Below are 18,730 nucleotides of genomic sequence, written 5' to 3' on the forward strand. Positions count from 1 at the left end.
CAACAATAATAATAATAACAACAATAATAATAATAACAACAATAATAACAAAAACAACAACAATAATAACAAAAACAATAACAACCACAACAACAACATGCTTCTTTACGTAACATAATGGTGTACATGAGGGTTTATACACAATGACTGAGTAGTACCACGACTCTCTTTTAAAATTCTCTACTTCATTCCTTACTCTTCCTGCTTCCTCTTCTCCCTCCTCCTTCCCCTTCCTTTCCTTCTTTATCCTCATCTTGTTCTTCCTTCCTCTTCCTACTTCTCCCTCCTCCTCCTCCTTTTATTTCTTATTTCCTCTTTCTCTTCAGTACCTTCCTACCTGCCTTTCCTCTTCTCCTTTCCTGTTGACACCTGCCTCCTCTTCCATCTCCTCCTCTACCCTTCCTCTGCTTCTCTTCTTTCCCTATTCCTCTGCCTGCTCCTTCTCCTTCCCTAATTTCCTCTCGTTTCTCCCTTATCCCTCCTCCTCCTCCCTCTTTCTGTTCTACTTTCATCTTCCTTTCGTCCCCCTCCTCTTCTCTATCTCCCTCCCTCCTTTTCCTCTTTCTATTCCTTACCTCCTCCTCTTCCTCCCCCTTCTCCCTTTCTTCTCCTGCTCCTCCTACCTCCTTTTCCTCCCCCTCCTCCTCCTCTTCCCCCTCCTCCTCTCCTACCTCCTCCCCCCCCCACCTTATATTGGACTCTACACGTGTTGACTCACAAGCTTAAAGGCACCATCCTGGGGACCTCTGACCCACAAACTCCACTTTTGAGACTTATATGTGAGTCTCCTCGTAGGTAGAGACTCACTCCCACACTCCCTCTATCCTTCCCTAACACCTTCACTCGCCCACCCCCTTCACTACTTACTCCAATCGTTCCCAAAGTAACAGAGGCCACAATTGAATCTCCTGTTACGTTAGGTCAGGTCAGCTTACGTCAGGCTTAAACACAGACATATTTTACCTGTACAATAAATTAATAACTTCTAGGGTTCATAAACAAACTTTTACTGTAGTCACCAAACTTTCCTGGTGGAGCACTCCCTCCCTCCCCGAGCCTGAGTATACTCCTATATACACTCCAAGATATACTCCAACATACTCCAACACTCCAAAGGTGCCTCTTGCCTCTGCCTGGCACAGCTAACACCGTCTCTCACTCACCTTGCAAAGAACGTGGCCGCGGCAGAGTGTTGAGAGCCAGGGGACAGCGCCCTCTGTCTCCTGGGGTCCTCCTCGGCCCCTGCTTGACCCAACGGCAGTACTCCGGGGGGGTACCTGACCCCCGAGGGCGTCCCGAGCCCCTGGGCCACGTAGCCCTGAGGGGAGTCGTCACGGTACCGTAAGCCAAGCTGGAGGTCACGGGTGTACAGGTGGGAGTCGTGGGCGGCGAACCCAGGCTCCTGCATCAACTTGACGCCCACCCCCGGCACGCCCACGCTCGGCACGCCCACGATGTGCTGTCTGTGGGCGTGGGGCGGGGCGTGGGCGGCCGGGGCGGGCATCTGGGCCAAGAGAGGGTGCCGCCGCTCCCCCACCATCACTGCCGCCGACCACTCACTCACTGCCTGGGGAAGAGACAACAACTGTTAGTACACCTGTTGACAGTTACCCCATGAGTTGATACACCTGCCAGCACACCTGTCACATCTCAAGGAACTAAAACATACACCTGCTAATTAACACAACCACACCTGAAACATTTCCCAAGATCACCAAAAAATCACTAATTAATTATCAAAGGTGAAAATGGAAACTTTCCTTAATGGTAATAGGATTATTTTGTCTTTTTTTTCCCCAAACCACAACTCTTAAAAAAAATATATACCTCCTGTATTAACCTCAATGTAAACCCATTTATTACAGTACCCTTAAAACTTTCTGCTATTTACTATTATCACAAAAACCGAAAGTAGATTATATTTGTTCCTCTTTAAATTAAAAGGAAACCATCTACATCAATAATAATAGTAATAGCAACAATCAACATAGCAGCCACCACACTTCACAACTAGCAAGAGAAATACTAGTTGGCCAATCACTAATCACCAACTCACCAGACTGACCAATCATTAATCACCAACTCATCAAACTGACCAATCACTAAACAACTCATCAAACTGACCAATCACTAATCACCAAACTCATCAAACTGACCAATCACTAAACAACTCACCAGACTGACCAATCACGACACGAAAACTCACCAGGCTGGGATAAACGTCAAATTCTAATCCAATACGAGAAAAAAAAATACCTTTAAGACTTGAGCCTAAACTAAGACGTTCCTTTCAGAGTCTTAGAATCATAAAGTAAATCAGGAGTCTTAATAAACTGAGAGAAAAAGAGGTTAATATGGACTTAGAATGATAACCCAACTCAGGATGTCAAAAAAAAAAAAAAGTTTCAAATCCCTTCTAGTCAAGTCAGAACCGGTTTGGATCCCCTGGCATCTATACAAACTACGATGCTTTTATTTATTACTTCAGTGCTTAAGATAATATAAGTACACAGGTTCCCCAAAGGTAAGGGACTCTGAAGGTACAAAGGTTCAAATCCTCTTACTTCAGGATCGAAACCTCATGAGTATATCAAATGCGATGCTCCTATGTCTGAAGCTGCGTGACGTAAACACAACTCTCTCTCTCTCTCTCTCTCTCTCTCTCAACACCTCATCTTAACAACGAACACACATACCAAACAAACACTTCCTCAGGTTCCAAGTTCACATTACCTACACACACACACACACACACACCAAGACTCATCATTAATATTATACTTACTAAAGATTAAACAAATTCCAACAGGTACGCTATTGTTGCAGGTAGACCCCCCACCCCCTCCCCAGGTGTTGCAAGGGCACCCACAAGAGGTCATTAATGTATCACAAACCTGTAACATTGCACTAATTAACTGGGCCCCTCTCAAAGATCTCAGTTACCTGGGTTACAATGACGTTTTTTTAACTGTTCCTAGACCACCACGGGGCTTGAACACACCACCACGGGGCTTGAACACACCACCACGGGCAGACACACCACCACGGGGCTTGAACACACCACCACAGGGGCATCAACACACCACCAGGGCTTCAGGGGCTTCAACACACCACCACGGGAACACACCACCACGGGGCTTTCAACACACCACCACGGGGCTCAACACCACCACCTTCAACACACCCACCACAGGGCAACACACCACCACGGGCTTCAACCACCACGGGGCTTCAACACACCCATGGGGCTTCAACACACCACCACGGGGCTTCAACACACCACCACTTCAACAGTTCACCACGGGGCTTCAACACACAACCATGGGGCTTCAACACACCACCACGGGGCTTCAACACGCCACCAGAAGACTCTTGCAACGTTGCACAGATGCCCCGGACCCTTCCAAGCTTCTCTTCCTCGTTCCTGCAACATTACCTCCCCTGCAGCTGCTGTAAGGTATGCCAAGGGCTTCAGCAATGCAGCACATGTGTCGTGCAACACTGTACAGATGCCCCGGGCTCTCAGAAGGTCCTCTTGCATGCAACAGCTGGTCAATTTCCTCCTCCGTGATGTAAACAACCCAGTAATAACTTCTTAACACACAACAGAAAAGAATCCACCGAATCAGGTCAGGTAAGGTCAGGTAAGGTCAGGTCAGGTTAGGTAAGGTTACGAGTACATTAGGTTCGGCTCTCTCTCTCTCTCTCTCTCTCTCTCTCTCTCTCTCCAGCTTAGAGTTTTATTATCACATCATGTCCGTCACTCGTGTGAGTCAGCTGTTTATGTTAGGGTCAGCTGTCAGACCAGATGCACCCAAACCAGCTGTTTCTGACAACGATTGTGTGTGTCAGTTGTAATAAGTACGTGTGTGTGTGTGTGTGTGTGTGTGTGTGTGTGTGTGTGTGTTTGTGTGGATAGAGGAAGGTAAGGAAGGAAGAGTGAGGAAAGTAGCATTGCTAGTAATTAGGAAGGAGAGGGAAGTAGCCGTAGTAGGGGTAGTAGTGGTCAGGAGGGAGAGAGGGAGGGGAAGTAGTAGGGGGTAGTGGTGGTGGGTGGGTCAGGTGGGTGGGGGAAGTAGCAAGGGTAGTGGTCAGGTGGGTGGGGAAGTAGCAAGGGTAGTGGTCAGGTGGGTGGGGAAGTAGCAAGGGTAGTGGTCAAGGGGTGGGGGAAGTAGTAAGGGTAGTGGTCAGGTGGGTGGGGAAGTAGTGGGCAGAAAGGGAGGAAGGAGGAAGTAGCATGGGCAGTAGTGGCAGCAGTGATGAGAGGACACAGCAGCAGATGGCGTGTGGGTCGCCAGCTCTCTAGGTAGTTCACATGACAAGAGTCCCTTCTGCAGACCCTAGTGGTGGTGGTGGTGGTGATAGGTGGTGGTGGGTGATGGTGGTGATGGTGGTGGTGGTGGGTGATGATGGTGGTGTGATGGTGGGTGATGGTGGTGATAGTGGTGGTGGTGGGTGATGGTGGGTGATGGGAGTGGTTGTTGTAGCCTTGTGGATGATATAATATGGGGAGGATGTGAGTAAATAATGTTAAGAGGAGGAGGAGGAGAAAGAGGAGGAGGAGGAGGAGGTTGGAAGTGGAGAGGGAAGGGGGACGACGATGGAATGAGAAGAGGAGAGGCAGCGAGGAGTTAATAGTCTGGAGGGAAGGAAGGAAGGAGGGAGGGAAGGAGGGAGGGAAGGAGGGAAGGAGGGAGATGAAGGACCCAGTGTAAGAACAATGGAATAATGGTGTTATGGATTATGGTAATGATGAACAGGAGGAGATCGATGGTGGGTGGTATAATGACCCCCTCCCCACCCTCTCTTTGCCCCCCCACTCCTCCCTCCCCCTCTCCCGATCATGAAAACAAACAATTAACAAATACAAACAAGTGAGTGAGAGAGAGAGAGAGAGAGAGAGACATTTTTACCACCCTCATACGTCACCATCACCATCTGAGTTAACAGCTACATATTCACCAGGAGGAAATAAGGACGAATATTGTGTGTGTGTGTGTGTGTGTGTGTGTGTGTGTGTGTGTGTGTGTGTGTGTGTATTTTCTCTCAAGGTCTTTAAAGTTAGGTTAGATCTACGAGTAAATTATCCCCAAAATCAAAATTAACCTAAATTGATAAACCTGTAAACAAAAGTAACTCTACATCCACATATCCAAAAACCACATTACCTCCCCACACACACACACATCCATCTCACATCATAAATCCCCCTCATCCAATCACATCCCAATGACCCGATCTGAATCACCAAACACTCTGGCATCACCAACACTCCACGCCTCCTTAACACGCCCTGGTGCTGTAGAAGGGACTCAGCCGTTCACTCCTGCCTTGGGTCATTAACTGTTCTGACGTCACACCACAACCACTCATTTAACTGCCGATTAATTGAACGAGCGAACGGCAAGCTACATACATACATACACAAAATTCAAGCAATAATAATAATAATAATGATGATGATGACGATGATGACGATGATGACGATGATGATGATGATGATGATGATATTAATAGGAAATTAACTAAGGCTGGACCTGTGGGCCACCAACTCCCAGGCGGATTAGTGTGTGTGTGTGTGTGTGTGTGTGTGTGTGCGTGTGTGTGTAGCCAGACCTAATCTATTTTGAAACACCAACCAGGTGACTGTAGGCCTATAAGTCGTGACAGGTAGGCCTACTCACGTGACTACCGAACTGACCACTAAGAGACCTTGGTGGTTGTGACGCCATAGACAATGTGGTTGTATGTGGTTGTAAACAATGACGATGATGATGATAATGATGACGATGATGATGATGATAATGATGACGATGACTTATACTCTAATCATTTCAGAAACACAATCATTCTCCCCCTCACTTCTCTCTCTCTCTCCTTCACCCTCACCTTTCTCACAACCCTTATCCCCCCCTCACTCTTATCTCTCTCCCACACACACCTCTCCCCACCTCCCTGTCTCCCCAACCTTCCCTTCACCCCCCCCCACCCCCCACCGTACTCTCACCCCCCGTTCACCCTACTGGACAGACGCATTACGAGGCAGTCAGTCAGAATAGTATAGCCCAGGTGTATAATAACATAGTGAGTATCTTATAGGTGTGTGATAGTGAGTATAGTGAGTGTGAATCATCTTAACTACACCTCGAGAGTCTTGGTGCCGAGGTGTGAAGTGGTGGAATGGGAGACAATTGCAATGTTTTTATGTGATAGATGTGAGGAAGGAAGGAAGGGAAGAGGGAAGAAAATACGTGGGAAAAAATACGAAGACAAAGAAGAGAAAAGAAGGAGAAAAGATAAAAGAAATAAATATAAGAATAAGGAAAATACTTGCAAATAATAGTAATAAAAATAATAATAATAAAAATACGAAAAAGGTAACAAAATCTTAATTAATTTTAACACCTATGAACACCTGATCTGATCCACCAATCACTGAAGACCAACACCATACAACTAACTTAAGGCAAGATAAACTACCCATACACTGTTATGACGTCAGAGGCTTCCTTACCTGTCTTAATTAATCCAGGTAAATACACTGAAGAGATATTTATTAGGAGGAAGGGAAACTTAACATGGGAAGTCCTTGACAATACCTGAACACCACGAAGAACATTTGAACACGAGGATGAACACCCTGAACACCCAAATACTAAAATACTCGACGAGAAGACAGATCAAGTATTGGGCAGACTCTGATATAAAATGAACCGTTCAGAAAAAAATATAGCTACTGAAATTCAACCCGAGTGAGGTTATATCCATGATCCTCGCCTCGTAGGGTTAAAAGGGGTGGACCTCATAGTGAAGATGTGAACACGAATAACACCTCCTTGTATATGGTGTGTGGACAGGTAAGTAGATTGGACATCAGGCAGGTAACGGTACAGAGCGCGCGCACACTCACACACACGCAAACATACACACATACACACACGTAAGAAGGTTCGCCGTCCTAATGCAATTTCCAGACTCCTGCGGTCGCGATGGCCCCTGATTGTTGAGAAGCTTGCGGTCGAGGGGCTGCGGTCAACTCTTGGCTAGTCACCGGCACCAACAATCACCTTCGTCATTCGAGAAACATGACACCGACCCTCTGATGGTGAGGCGCAGTGTAGGACGATACACCCACCAGTACACTCTGGCTACACTGTGTTGATACAGGTCCATGAATCAATCAACACTTGCACCACACAACACGACACACTACTGGGTTCAGGAGACACGTGTATAATAATAAACATGAAGATAAGACTGAACTAACACAACACCCGCCTACACCCATCATCCAGAGGGCCAGTACACGGAAGAGACGAGGCTGGGTGTAGTGCGTACGGTACACCCAGGAAAGAGGATATTAAAACAGAATGTGTGTGTGTGTGTCGATACCTACCTTCCTGAAACACCAACAACAGCCAGTAATCTTACACTGGCGAGTCACAACACACACACACACACACACACACACACACACACACACGCACACGCACACACACACACACAACAGCATAGGGTTTTTTATAAATGAATCTCTACTATACGCAATAAACAACAACAACAACAGTAATATTAATCATTACTCTTCACAACTAAGTAATGACGTGATTACTGTACACTAAACAACCCTTAACATTAAACATACGAATAAGTCAACACCAATTACCACAATATTTAAACCACACAAACACAAGACCTATGAATGACTCTATTACTCTGTTTACCTGTTAAAGAACATTGTTTACCTTTCAATAGGTAAACAAAAACAACAATCAATGAATCAACGTTACAATGTTTACTATTAGTCGTAAAAGAACAACATTATTTACCTTACAATGTGTCAACAACAACAAAGTATTTATGAATGAATTGACCTCATAACCCCTTGTAGGCGGCTCCCCCACTTGAGAGCCCCCACACACTATCGTAGTTACAGGACCCCCCCACACACCCCAACAGTTACAGGACACCCCACACACCCCAACAGTTAGAGGATACCCCACCCTCACACACACACACAAGCTTGGAGTATCGAGGTCAAATTAAATCTACGTTATTTTAATATTTTCACAAAACAACCAATCGTCAAACATCATACCGAATCTATTCTCATTCCCCTTCGTATAATCTTACCAATATATTATAAACTTTCCTTCTACACAGACGTAACCGAACCACAGCTTCCAATCACCACTACCAATCACCACTACCAATCACCACTACCAATGTGAATCAATTGCGCCCGAGACAAGTCCTAGGGCCAAGTCGTGCCTAATCCTTATCGATAATCCCGTAGCAGTCCCAAGGGATTATTTTCGTCGTTGTAGGGATTAAGTCAAGATTGGCCAAGCCGATAGCATCCACCTAAGCGATTGGGGAGATACGGAGAGACATATAAACGAGAGGAATAGCTTACTGATGCCGGCAATGTGTTGTGTTGATGGTAGTGACTCCAGCTACAACCACTTACACGTAGATAACAACAACAACAACAACAACAACAACAACAACAACAACAACAACAACAACAACAGCAACAACAACAACAACAACAGCAACAACAACAACAGCAACAACAACAACAGCAACAACAGCAACAACAACAACAGCAACAACAACAACAACAACAACAACAACAACAACAACAACAACAACAACAATCCCAAATAACAACTCACATACTGAACACTTTATACAACTAATCAAATCTAACTTTTATTCCCACGAAAATAAACAAAAAACAAATACAAACATCTGCCAAACACATCAAACAAAAACAAACAAACAAACGATCAAGTTTCACAGGGACAAAAAAAAAATCTTATTAACAAAAGCCTTTAAACCATAGTCCCCCCTAGAAAGAAAACGGGATGAGGGGGGGGGGAAGGGTTAATACCAATGAAAAACACTAATATACTTAAATCCTAATAAGTCATAAACCACAGGGGGGAAGGGAAGGAGGGGGAGGGGGGAGGGAGGGAGGAGGGAAGGGGGAGGAGGAGGAGGGAGGGGGAGGGAGGGACGCTGTGGGTAGATGGATGGGAAAAAGAAAGAGAGAAGCAGGAGACACAGAAAATAAAGAGGGTAAAAGAGAGAAGGTAGGATGGGAGGAAAGAGAGAGAGAAATAAATATATGAAGGATAGAACGACGGGAGAAAGAAGGAAAGAAGGAGAGAGAGAATGAAGAAAAGACGGCGAGAGAAAGATGGAAGACAAAGAGAGTGGATGGAAAATGAGAAGAAATAGAGTAGAAAGGTAAAAAGAGAGGAGAGAGGGAAAATAAAGGAAGGAAGGAAGGCAGACTAGGAGGATAGGAAAGAGACAAGGGTGGAACAAGGAGAGAGAGAGAGAGAGAGACAGAGAGAGAGAGAGGGGGGGGTATAGGCAGCTTAATGTTAATATTCCATTTGTATTAACAGGAGGAGGTGGAGGGTGCTGACAGCTACGGGATCAAGAAACACTAATTGATTCTTGCCAACCATCAACGATACTCTTAACTTCTTACTCTTAACTGATGATGATTGATCGCTTCTATTAAGGGTAAAGTCATGAGGTAATTTCGCCGCCATTTTAAGGACTTAGTTTATTGACATACATTATGGGGTCTTGTTTTAAGGCGTACCAAATTAGTGAACTTAAATTGGTTACAGAATAAATGAGTAGCGTCTAATTGGTTACTGGTCCAAATTACGATACAACTGACAAGGACAAAATATATATACCATAAACACTGTAAATTGGCTGAGTAAAACACACCAATTACACTATGATATATAAACCATCATAATTGTCTATTTCCTTCACAATTTTCACCTCAACATACAGTACAGATGACTTAACCACTAATGAAACACTTAAACCAACTCTTCAACGTCCAGAAATACCATTTTAAGACAATTACAAACTAATTAAATCAGTTCCTCCTTAACCAAAACCTCATTCCGTTTTCTATACCAATATGATTCGTTTTCTGCCATCAAACTGAAGATTGTTTTTCTTACATTTATTTTACTAGGTTACTGACTGACTGACTGACTTACTGACTGACTTACTGACTGACTGACTGACTGACTGACTGACTTACTGACTGACTTAGCTATAGTGGTGGAAAACTGAAAACCTTTATATGGAAAATGAGATGAAACTTAGGTAGAAATGAATTAAAGTCAGTTTGTTATTGTTTATGTCTTCTTGTTTCATAGATTACTTCTGTTGTTGTTGTTGTTGCACGTACTGGTAAAAGTTGCTTCAGGTATTGCAAGTTGACGTGAGTACCTGACGACGACGAAGAGGCGAGAGAGGGGGGTAGGAGGGAGGAGGGGAAGGGGGAGGGAGGAAGGAGAAGGAAGGAGGGAGGGGGAAGGAGGGAGAGGGGAGGGGGTCGGAGGAGGGGGGATGGAAATGTGGTTGGGTGGGAGGAGGGTTCCTGCACAAGCACCGTTTACGGGTTCGATCCCCCGCCAAGCGTGAGAAGTGCTGAAGGGGAAATGGAAAGAGAAGCTAAATTTCCTGGTTAAGTGAGAGATGAGGGAACGTCTGTCACCTCACCTCAGTTCGGCTCCAAGACTGACTGCCACCAACCAATATGGCGTCGAAATTACACAGTGACTCTTTACCTCGAGCCGAGAGCGTGGTAGGAATGTGTGGGAATACAATGGTAGGAATGTGTGGGAATACAATGGTAGGAATGTGTGGGAATACAATGGTAGGAATGTATAGGAATCTGTCGAGGCTCAGAGGCTAATAGGAACACATGTTACCAGGAGGCGGCCCCATACCTCTTCCATGTTCTGTAGGAGTGGAGGGAATCCTTAATATACCCTCCTTCCTTCCCTCCCTCCTTCCTTCTCCCCACCATCACTCCCTCCCTCCTTCCCCCATTTTCTCTCCCTCCTTCCCTCCATTCTCCCTCTCTCCTTCCCTCTTTCTTCCCATTGAAGCATTTCGGCGGGAAGTATCAGTTAGACAGTGACTATCGGAGAGTATCAGCTGGACAGTGACCATTGGAGTAAACTACAGTACGCCAGGAGGACAGTGACCAACCGAGGAAGTGACCTACAAACTAGACAGTGCCGATAGACAGTGACCCACCACCGGAAAGTGACCTACAAACTTAACAGTATCTTATGGACAGTAGAGACTAACACCCCCCCTCCCCATGAGAAAGTACCAAACATGACCCAGTAGCCATTACTAACAATTTCCAATCACTGAGACAAGTTCCGTCTAGGGCAGATAATTGGTAAATTGAGCAGGTAACAATGAAGTAGGAGTGACAGGTAGACGGTCAGGTCCTCCATACACCAGTGAGTTCCGTCCAGGAGATAGGGTGTTCTGACAGTAAAAATTATACCAGAGACGAGACACGACTGTGGCATTTTGTATATAACGGTAGATGTAGGAGAGACACACACACACACACACACACACACACACACACACACACACACACACGATCAATAACACACATTAAAACAATCTTGTGTATTAATATAATAAAATATTAAAAAGTAATCAAATAATTAAATATAAAACTTATCACAAAGTAAACACGAATAAATTAAGTCTAACATAACTTAAATAAAAAACAAATATATATCCTGAAAAAAAATAAAATAAATTGCTACAACTCTTCACCAACACGTAGTAATATAACAAACAAGTCACAAATAAAGATTCATAAAACAACAAACAAAAAAACTAAACTGAACAAACAAAAACATAAAAACAAACAAACATAAAACTGAATAACACTTTCAAATGAGAGATTTTTTAATGGATATCAACGAGGTGGAAGGAGGAGGAGGGGAAGGAGGAGGAGTGGTAGGGGGAGGAGGAGGAGTGGTAGAAGGAGGAGGAGGAGGGAAGAAGGGAAGAGAAGGAGGGGAAGAAGGGAAGGGAAAGAGGAGAGGAAGAAAGGGAGGAGGGGAGAAAGGAAGGAAGGGAAGGAAGAGAGATAGGAAAAAGAGAAGGGTAGGAGGGGAGGAAGAAGGAAGGAAGAAAGGCTGGGAAGGAGGATAGGAGGAGTGTATATATTCACCCGTCAACACCTTTCCTCCTCTCCTACACCCCCCCCCCCCACAACAATATCTTCACTACTACAGGTAAATGAATGAAAAGGCGTGAAATGGCGAGTTTTCTGCCATGAATAAGAAATGAGGGAGGAGACCAAGACCCGCCCTGAATGACTCTTCTACGTGTAAAATGAATTAAAAGCAGATTTATTTTTCTTTTCGTGTTGCTGAATGTCGGAGTACTTACCGCAAGTAACTGGCTGAACTGTGTGGGTGTGTGGGGTGGTGGTAGGCGTGTGTGGGAGTGTTTTGTGGGTGTGTGGGATTAGGGTGTGGTGGTGGGAGACGTTTTTGAACTGGCTGCAAAACTGGTGACCTGACGTATCTAAAACTGGGATGACTGGCTTAACTGGGGGTTTCTAAAATTGAGCTGACTGGTTTAACTGGTTTCCCTGCGAGAGAGAGAGAGAGAGCATCTACCATTGCAACACCAAATTTTAACACTAATAAATAATAAAAGCAAAACAAAACAGCTCTGTGGTCCTCATCAACAACACACACCACGGAAACACAGATCTTTTTTGTTTAATCTAAAATTGGACCGAGCACAAAAATAAAAGCTCCCAAAAGTTAGAAAAAAAAGGTCGGGGTAACATAAGCAATGAAAAATAAATAATTGTTTTTGTTGACGAGTGAGAAACCAGACACACACACACACACACACACACACACACACACACACACACACACACACACACACACCTGGTTTCCATAACACACTTTAATACAACACGTATGATAAACCTGTATATAAACTGTTATTAACGTGTATAGCTTAAGTACTTGGGTATAATTTAGTTGTTATTTCTGTATTTTTTACCTTAATTAAAAAATCTTAAAGTAGAAGTTTATCTTTTTATTTTAATCTTCACTTACGACAATGACTAAGCAACTCCCACACCTTTTTTTCCCCAGGATGTCCCATAAACACTATAATACTACCATTATTTTATTCCCAGGATGATCACAACTAATTACCTTCAATTTCACCTCCATAATCCATTCCAATATATAATAAATAACTAAAATACACCAACCAATATTAATATAATTAGAGCCACATCAGCTTATTAATATTATTAGTATTATCATTATTAAAATACTGTACAACGCGCTGAGGTGTAATTAGTTTTGGGAATACTGGGAAATGCAGGCGAGAGGGGGGACACCATGCTGTTAGTTCATTATTGTAAGCGTTGTGTAATCATCATCCAGTCTGGTGGTGTGTAGTTTCAATTAGAAATAAAATTAAAACAGACAGACGAGATGTAAACACGTCCACTTCCTGTTTACGACGTGGATAAGGAGGTCGTGTTGTTAAAGGGGTTCATATCAAGGGGGGTTCAGTGTAAAGGGGTTTATATCAAAGGGGGTTCAGTGTAAAGGGGTTCATATTAAAGGGGGTTCAGTGTAAAGGGGTTTATATCAAGGGGTTCAGTGTAAAGGGGTTTATATCAGGGGGTTCAGTGTGTTTATATCAAGGGGTTCAGTGTAAAGAGGTTTATATCAAGGGTTCAGTGTAAAGGTAAAGGTTCAGTGTTCAGTGTTTAAAGGGTTCAGTGTGTAAAGGGGTTCATATTAAAGGGGTTCAGTGTAAAGGGGTTCATATTAAAGGGGTTCAGTGTAAAGGGTTTATATCAAGGAGGTTCAACATAAGGGGTTCAGTATTGAGGGTTCATATCAGGGGTTCAAAGTCATGTCTGAACCCCTGATATAACGCCACAAGAAAGTCGAGTCTCAGTGCAATTTCACATTTTGCTTCACGATATACCATGTGGGGGGAAGATAATACTATGTAGGTACTTAAGAGCGAGAAACATATGGTATTAAGGTAGTTAAAACATCCATCTCGTGTTGCCTCGACTAACAACTAAAGAGGTTTAATTTTCTCGCTATTTATTTGTTGTTGGTTAGGTTAGGTTAGGTAGGTTGTTGGGTTGGGTTAGGTGGGGGTTAGGTTGGGTGGGTTAGGTTAGGTTAGGTTAGGTTAGGTTGGGGGGTTAGGTTAGGTTGGGGGGTTGGGGGTTAGGTTAGGTGGGGTTAGGTTAGGTGGAGGTGGGGTTGGGTTGGTTGGTGGTTAGGTTGGGTGGGGAGTTGGTTGGGTTAGGTTAGGTGGGGGTTAGGTTAGGTTAGGTAGGTGGGGTTGGGTTAGGGTTAGGTTAGGTTAGACTACACACGAGACAGTAATACATTGCAACATCAACATCAATCAACACAGGTTCGTCATTGCAGGTGTCAACGTTAATTAATCTTATTGGTGGTGTAAACAAGGTCACCCTGACAGTCAACACAATCACACCTGTTTGTCCTGGAGTGTGTGTGGGTGGGGGAGGGAGGAGTGGTAGTGCAGAATGGGTGGGAGGTGGGGAGGGAGGGAGGGGTGGGTGGAAGGGAGGGAAAGGAGGAAGTGTGGGAGGGAGAGGAACGCAAGAGGCAAACCATGTAACCAGGAGACAAAAATTACCTTAATGAGAAGGAAAAACACAAGACCAGGTAAATAAGAGGACATATTTGAGCCTCTTGGTGAAGCTGACCCCAAAGGCGACTCTATAGCCTCCTCCCTCACTACACCGAGGCCGAATAGCGTTCCTGATCCCATAAAGAGAAGCCATTTTGTGGGCCATTTACCCTTTGAGAAGAAACTCACCTTGCATTCTAAAGGGCTACTGAAGGGGGAGAGGTGGAGGAGGAGGGTGGAGGGGGGGTGGAGGAGGAGGAGGGGTGGAGGAGGGAGGGGAGGGAGGTGGAGGAGGAAAAAGAAAGATGCAAGGAAGAGGAAAGAGGAGGAGGTGGAGGAGGAAGAAGAAAAACAAGAAGGGGAGGGGGATACCAGAAGGAAATTCCAAGGAAACATATTTCCTATACCCAAAGGATTCGAACCTCAGCCCCACATCCTCATCCTCTACCTCCCAGGCTACATCCTACAGGCATCCTAGCTCGATCAACCCTCACTCACTCAGGACTCCTAGCCAGATATCCTAGCTAAACCTCCCAGCCATACCAGGGACTCTTACGAAAACACAACACAAGACTGATAAAACACCGAGTCTGTGTGTGTGTGTTGAGAGGGCAGAAACGACCTGACCAACAAGCTGTTATGTCAAACGAGTAGTTATGAGTAATTTAGTATCTTGATATTGGAAACGAGACCAAAACACCTGATCTATTTTACATTCTACTGTTTACTAAATAGAATAAAAAAAGTTTTGACTATTAATGTTTTTCTAAATTAATCAAACTATTTACTGGTGGTGGTTGTTATTATTAGGCTATTATTAGTATTTTTGTTATTGTTATTTCCAGACCTAGCCATAGAGCCCGTGGACGATTAAACCCTCGCCCACCACCCGGCTCTCGCCCACCACCCGGCTCTCGCCCACCACCCGGCTCTCGCCTTAATAAAAATATCATAGACCTCATCACAGGGCGGCGGAGGAAGGAGACAGCACCAACATAAATAATCAGCAACAAAGAGAGACGTATTAGGTGACTCCTCAACCACCTTGAGAAAGCAAACACCCACATGCTTCAAACACACAGCCAAGCCTTTTACAACTGCCCTTAACGACCTTTAACTGCGCCGTAAACAAGGTGTGGAGGCGAACACAAGCAAAGCGGTCACAAGCACTGGCACTGACCACCACAAGATACAGCTGGCACCCTCAATATGTTGCTACAAGCACAAACAAGGGGTGGCAGCACCCTCAAGAAGTGCAACAAGCACAAGCAGAGGTGGTGACACCCTCAAGTGGTCCTCGACGTGATGAATGGTCTCCCCACACTACAAGCTGCCGCTGCCTCCCTCGAGCTGTTCCTCCTGGCACGGCTCACTGCCTGGCACGGCTGGTGGACATGTTTACTGCGGTCACTGTGGCACTGTTATACCGGCCACTTGTTGACATAGTTCATGGTGACGGTGTTCGTGCTGGCATTATGCTGTGGCACTGATGTTGGCACTCCTCACTATGATCCTTCTAGTCGGCAGTAACTAGTTAGGTCGGCACCGTACAGCAATATTTAACCTAACTTAACTTAAGAGATACAACAGCTGGTGGGAATATATCACATTGTTTTGTTAGCAGGGTGTCGTGTGGTTAGATGTGGTGGGTGTGACAGAAGCAGCGGGACGACCTTACAGCAGGTAAAGGTGTGTGTGTAACAGAAGCAGCGGGACGACCTTACAGCAGGTAAAGGTGTGTGTGTACAGTAGCAGCGGGACGACCTTACAGCAGGTAAAGGTGTGTGTGTACAGTAGCAGCGGGACGACCTTACAGCAGGTAAAGGTGTGTGTGTAACAGAAGCAGCGGGACGACCTTACAGCAGGTAAAGGTGTGTGTGTACAGTAGCAGCGGGACGACCTTACAGCAGGTAAAGGTGTTGTGTACAGTAACCTTACAGCAAAGGTGGGTGTGTACAGTGCAGCGGGACGACCTAACAGCAGGTAAAAGGTGTGTGTGTACAAGAAGCAGGGGACGACCTAACAAGCAGGTAAAAGGTGTGTGTGTAACAGTAGCAGCAGGACGACCTTACAGCAAGGTAAAGGTGTGTGTGTAACAGTGCAGGACGACCTACACAGGTAAAGGTGGGTGTAACAGCAGCAGGACGACCTAACAACAGGTAAAAGGTGTGTGTGTACAGTAGCAGCAGGACGACCTAACAACAGGTAAGGTTGGGTGTAACAATGTATGGGACGACAACACAAGGTGTGTGTGTACAGTAGCAGCAGGACGACTAACAGCAGGTAAAGGTGTGTGTAACAGTAGCAGCAGGACGACCTTACAGCAGACGTAGCAAGGTGTGTGTGTACAGTAGCAGCGGGACGACCTAACAACTGAGTAAAGGTGTGTGTGTACAGTAGCACAGGAGCAGAGTAAAGGTGTGTAGGTGTGTGTGTAGCAGCAGGACGACCTTACAGCAGGTAAAGGTGTGTGTGATAACAGCAGGACGACAGCAGGTAAAGGTGTGTGTGTACAGTATGGGACGACCTAACACGGAAATAAAGGTGTGTGTGTACAATGCTTAGCAGGACGACCCTAACAACAGTAGGTGTGTGTGTGTACAGTAGCAGCAGGACGACCTTACAACAGGCAGGTATGGCGTATTACAGTAGCAGCAGGACGACCCTAACAGCAGGTAAAAGTGTGTGTGCGCAATGTAGCAGGACGACCTTACAACGGAAGTAAAGGTGTGTGTGTAGCAGCAGGACGACCTAACAGCAGGTAAAGGTGTGTGTGTAACAGTAGCAGCAGGACGACCTGACATAGCAGGTAAAGGTGTGTGTTAACAGTAACAGCAGGACATTCTTTAAGCCAATAATAACAGTTAAGTGTAAGTGTGTACAAGTAGCAGCAGGGACGACAGGACAGCAGGTAAAGGTGTGTGTGTGCACAGTAGCAGGACGACCTAACAGAGCAAAGGTGTGTGTGCGCTTGGCAGGACGTACAGCAGGTAAGGAATTAGATTGTAACAATAGCAGCGGGACGACCTAACAGCAGAGTAAAGGTGTGTGTAACAGTAGCAGCAGGAGGACCTTACAGCAGGTAAAGGTGTGGGTGTAACAGTATAGCAGCAGGACGACCTTACAGCAGGTAAAGGTGTGTGTGTGCCCACCAGTAGCAGCAGGACGTACAAGGTAAAAAACAGCGGGACGACCTAACAGCAGGTAAAGGTGTGTGTGTACAGTAGCAGCGGGACGACCTAACAGCAGGTAAAGGTGTGTGTGTACAGTAGCAGCGGGACGACCTTACAGCAGGTAAAGGTGTGTGTGTACAGTACAGTGAGTCGTGGGAGGAGTCTGGCGCCGGTACACAAACCTACACTAATGTGATAAATTGTGGCCTTTATGTTATTAAGGAAGCTGTCAGTGCCGGAGATATATGTGTGTGTGTGTGTGTGTGTGTGTGTGTGTGTACCAAACACGTACATGCACAAACATATTATACTGTACATACAAAAACACATACAAGTATCACACCTACATATACACACACAACACAGTCACACATGAATATAATCACCAGCACAAATACCTACATACACTCACACATATTACATTATCTCACACGCACACACACACACACAAAGCCACCAACATACATACATAATGGCCAACACCACCACATCCTGTATGACTCAGCTTCAAGGACAAGAAGACCGGACAGCTCACCAACTGCACTGGCTAACCATTACCCTGGAACACGATCCGCAAATCGATTAACATCCAGGTCCCCAATTACTGCTGGGTAGACAGAGGCAAATGGCATAAAGAAACTTGCCCATAGTTTCACCCTGCCCGGGGATCGAACCCGGGGCCACTCACTTACGAGGCGAGTATACATACACACACATACAACATACATGCTTTACATACACACACATACAACATACATGCTTTACATACACACACTCAAACAAGGACTTGAAGATCAGAGCCTCAAGTTCGGCCGAGTAACCCTAGCTAACCCCAGACACAGACACCTCCTGCCACAAGCTGCAAACTTCGCCTTTTGTAACCTAACCTAACCTAACCTAACATTAACCTAACCTAACCTAACATTAACCTAACCTAATCTAACCTAACCAAACGTAATCTAACTCCCAAGTGGCGTTACAGTAATTAGTTTTGAGGTAAAATTAGCTAAGGAACTGGTAACTAA

The 18,730-nt window shown here is 45.2% G+C and overlaps 1 protein-coding gene across 1 annotated transcript in view; it reads right to left on the bottom strand.

Annotated features, from left to right (window-relative positions):
* Nucleotides 1-1,159: 1,159 nt before the first annotated feature.
* The window catches only part of LOC121879191, a 29,630-nt gene continuing 12,059 nt past the window's right edge, over nt 1,160-18,730 (bottom strand). The window contains exon 2 of the mRNA XM_042385788.1: nt 1,160-1,567. Within this exon, the coding sequence (XP_042241722.1) occupies nt 1,160-1,540 (381 nt within the window). The 5' untranslated portion in view covers nt 1,541-1,567. The remainder of the gene's footprint in view (nt 1,568-18,730) is intronic.

The sequence above is a fragment of the Homarus americanus genome, unplaced genomic scaffold (genome assembly GCF_018991925.1).
Source record: "Homarus americanus isolate GMGI-L3 unplaced genomic scaffold, GMGI_Hamer_2.0 scaffold12259, whole genome shotgun sequence".
NCBI lineage: Eukaryota > Metazoa > Arthropoda > Malacostraca > Decapoda > Nephropidae > Homarus > Homarus americanus.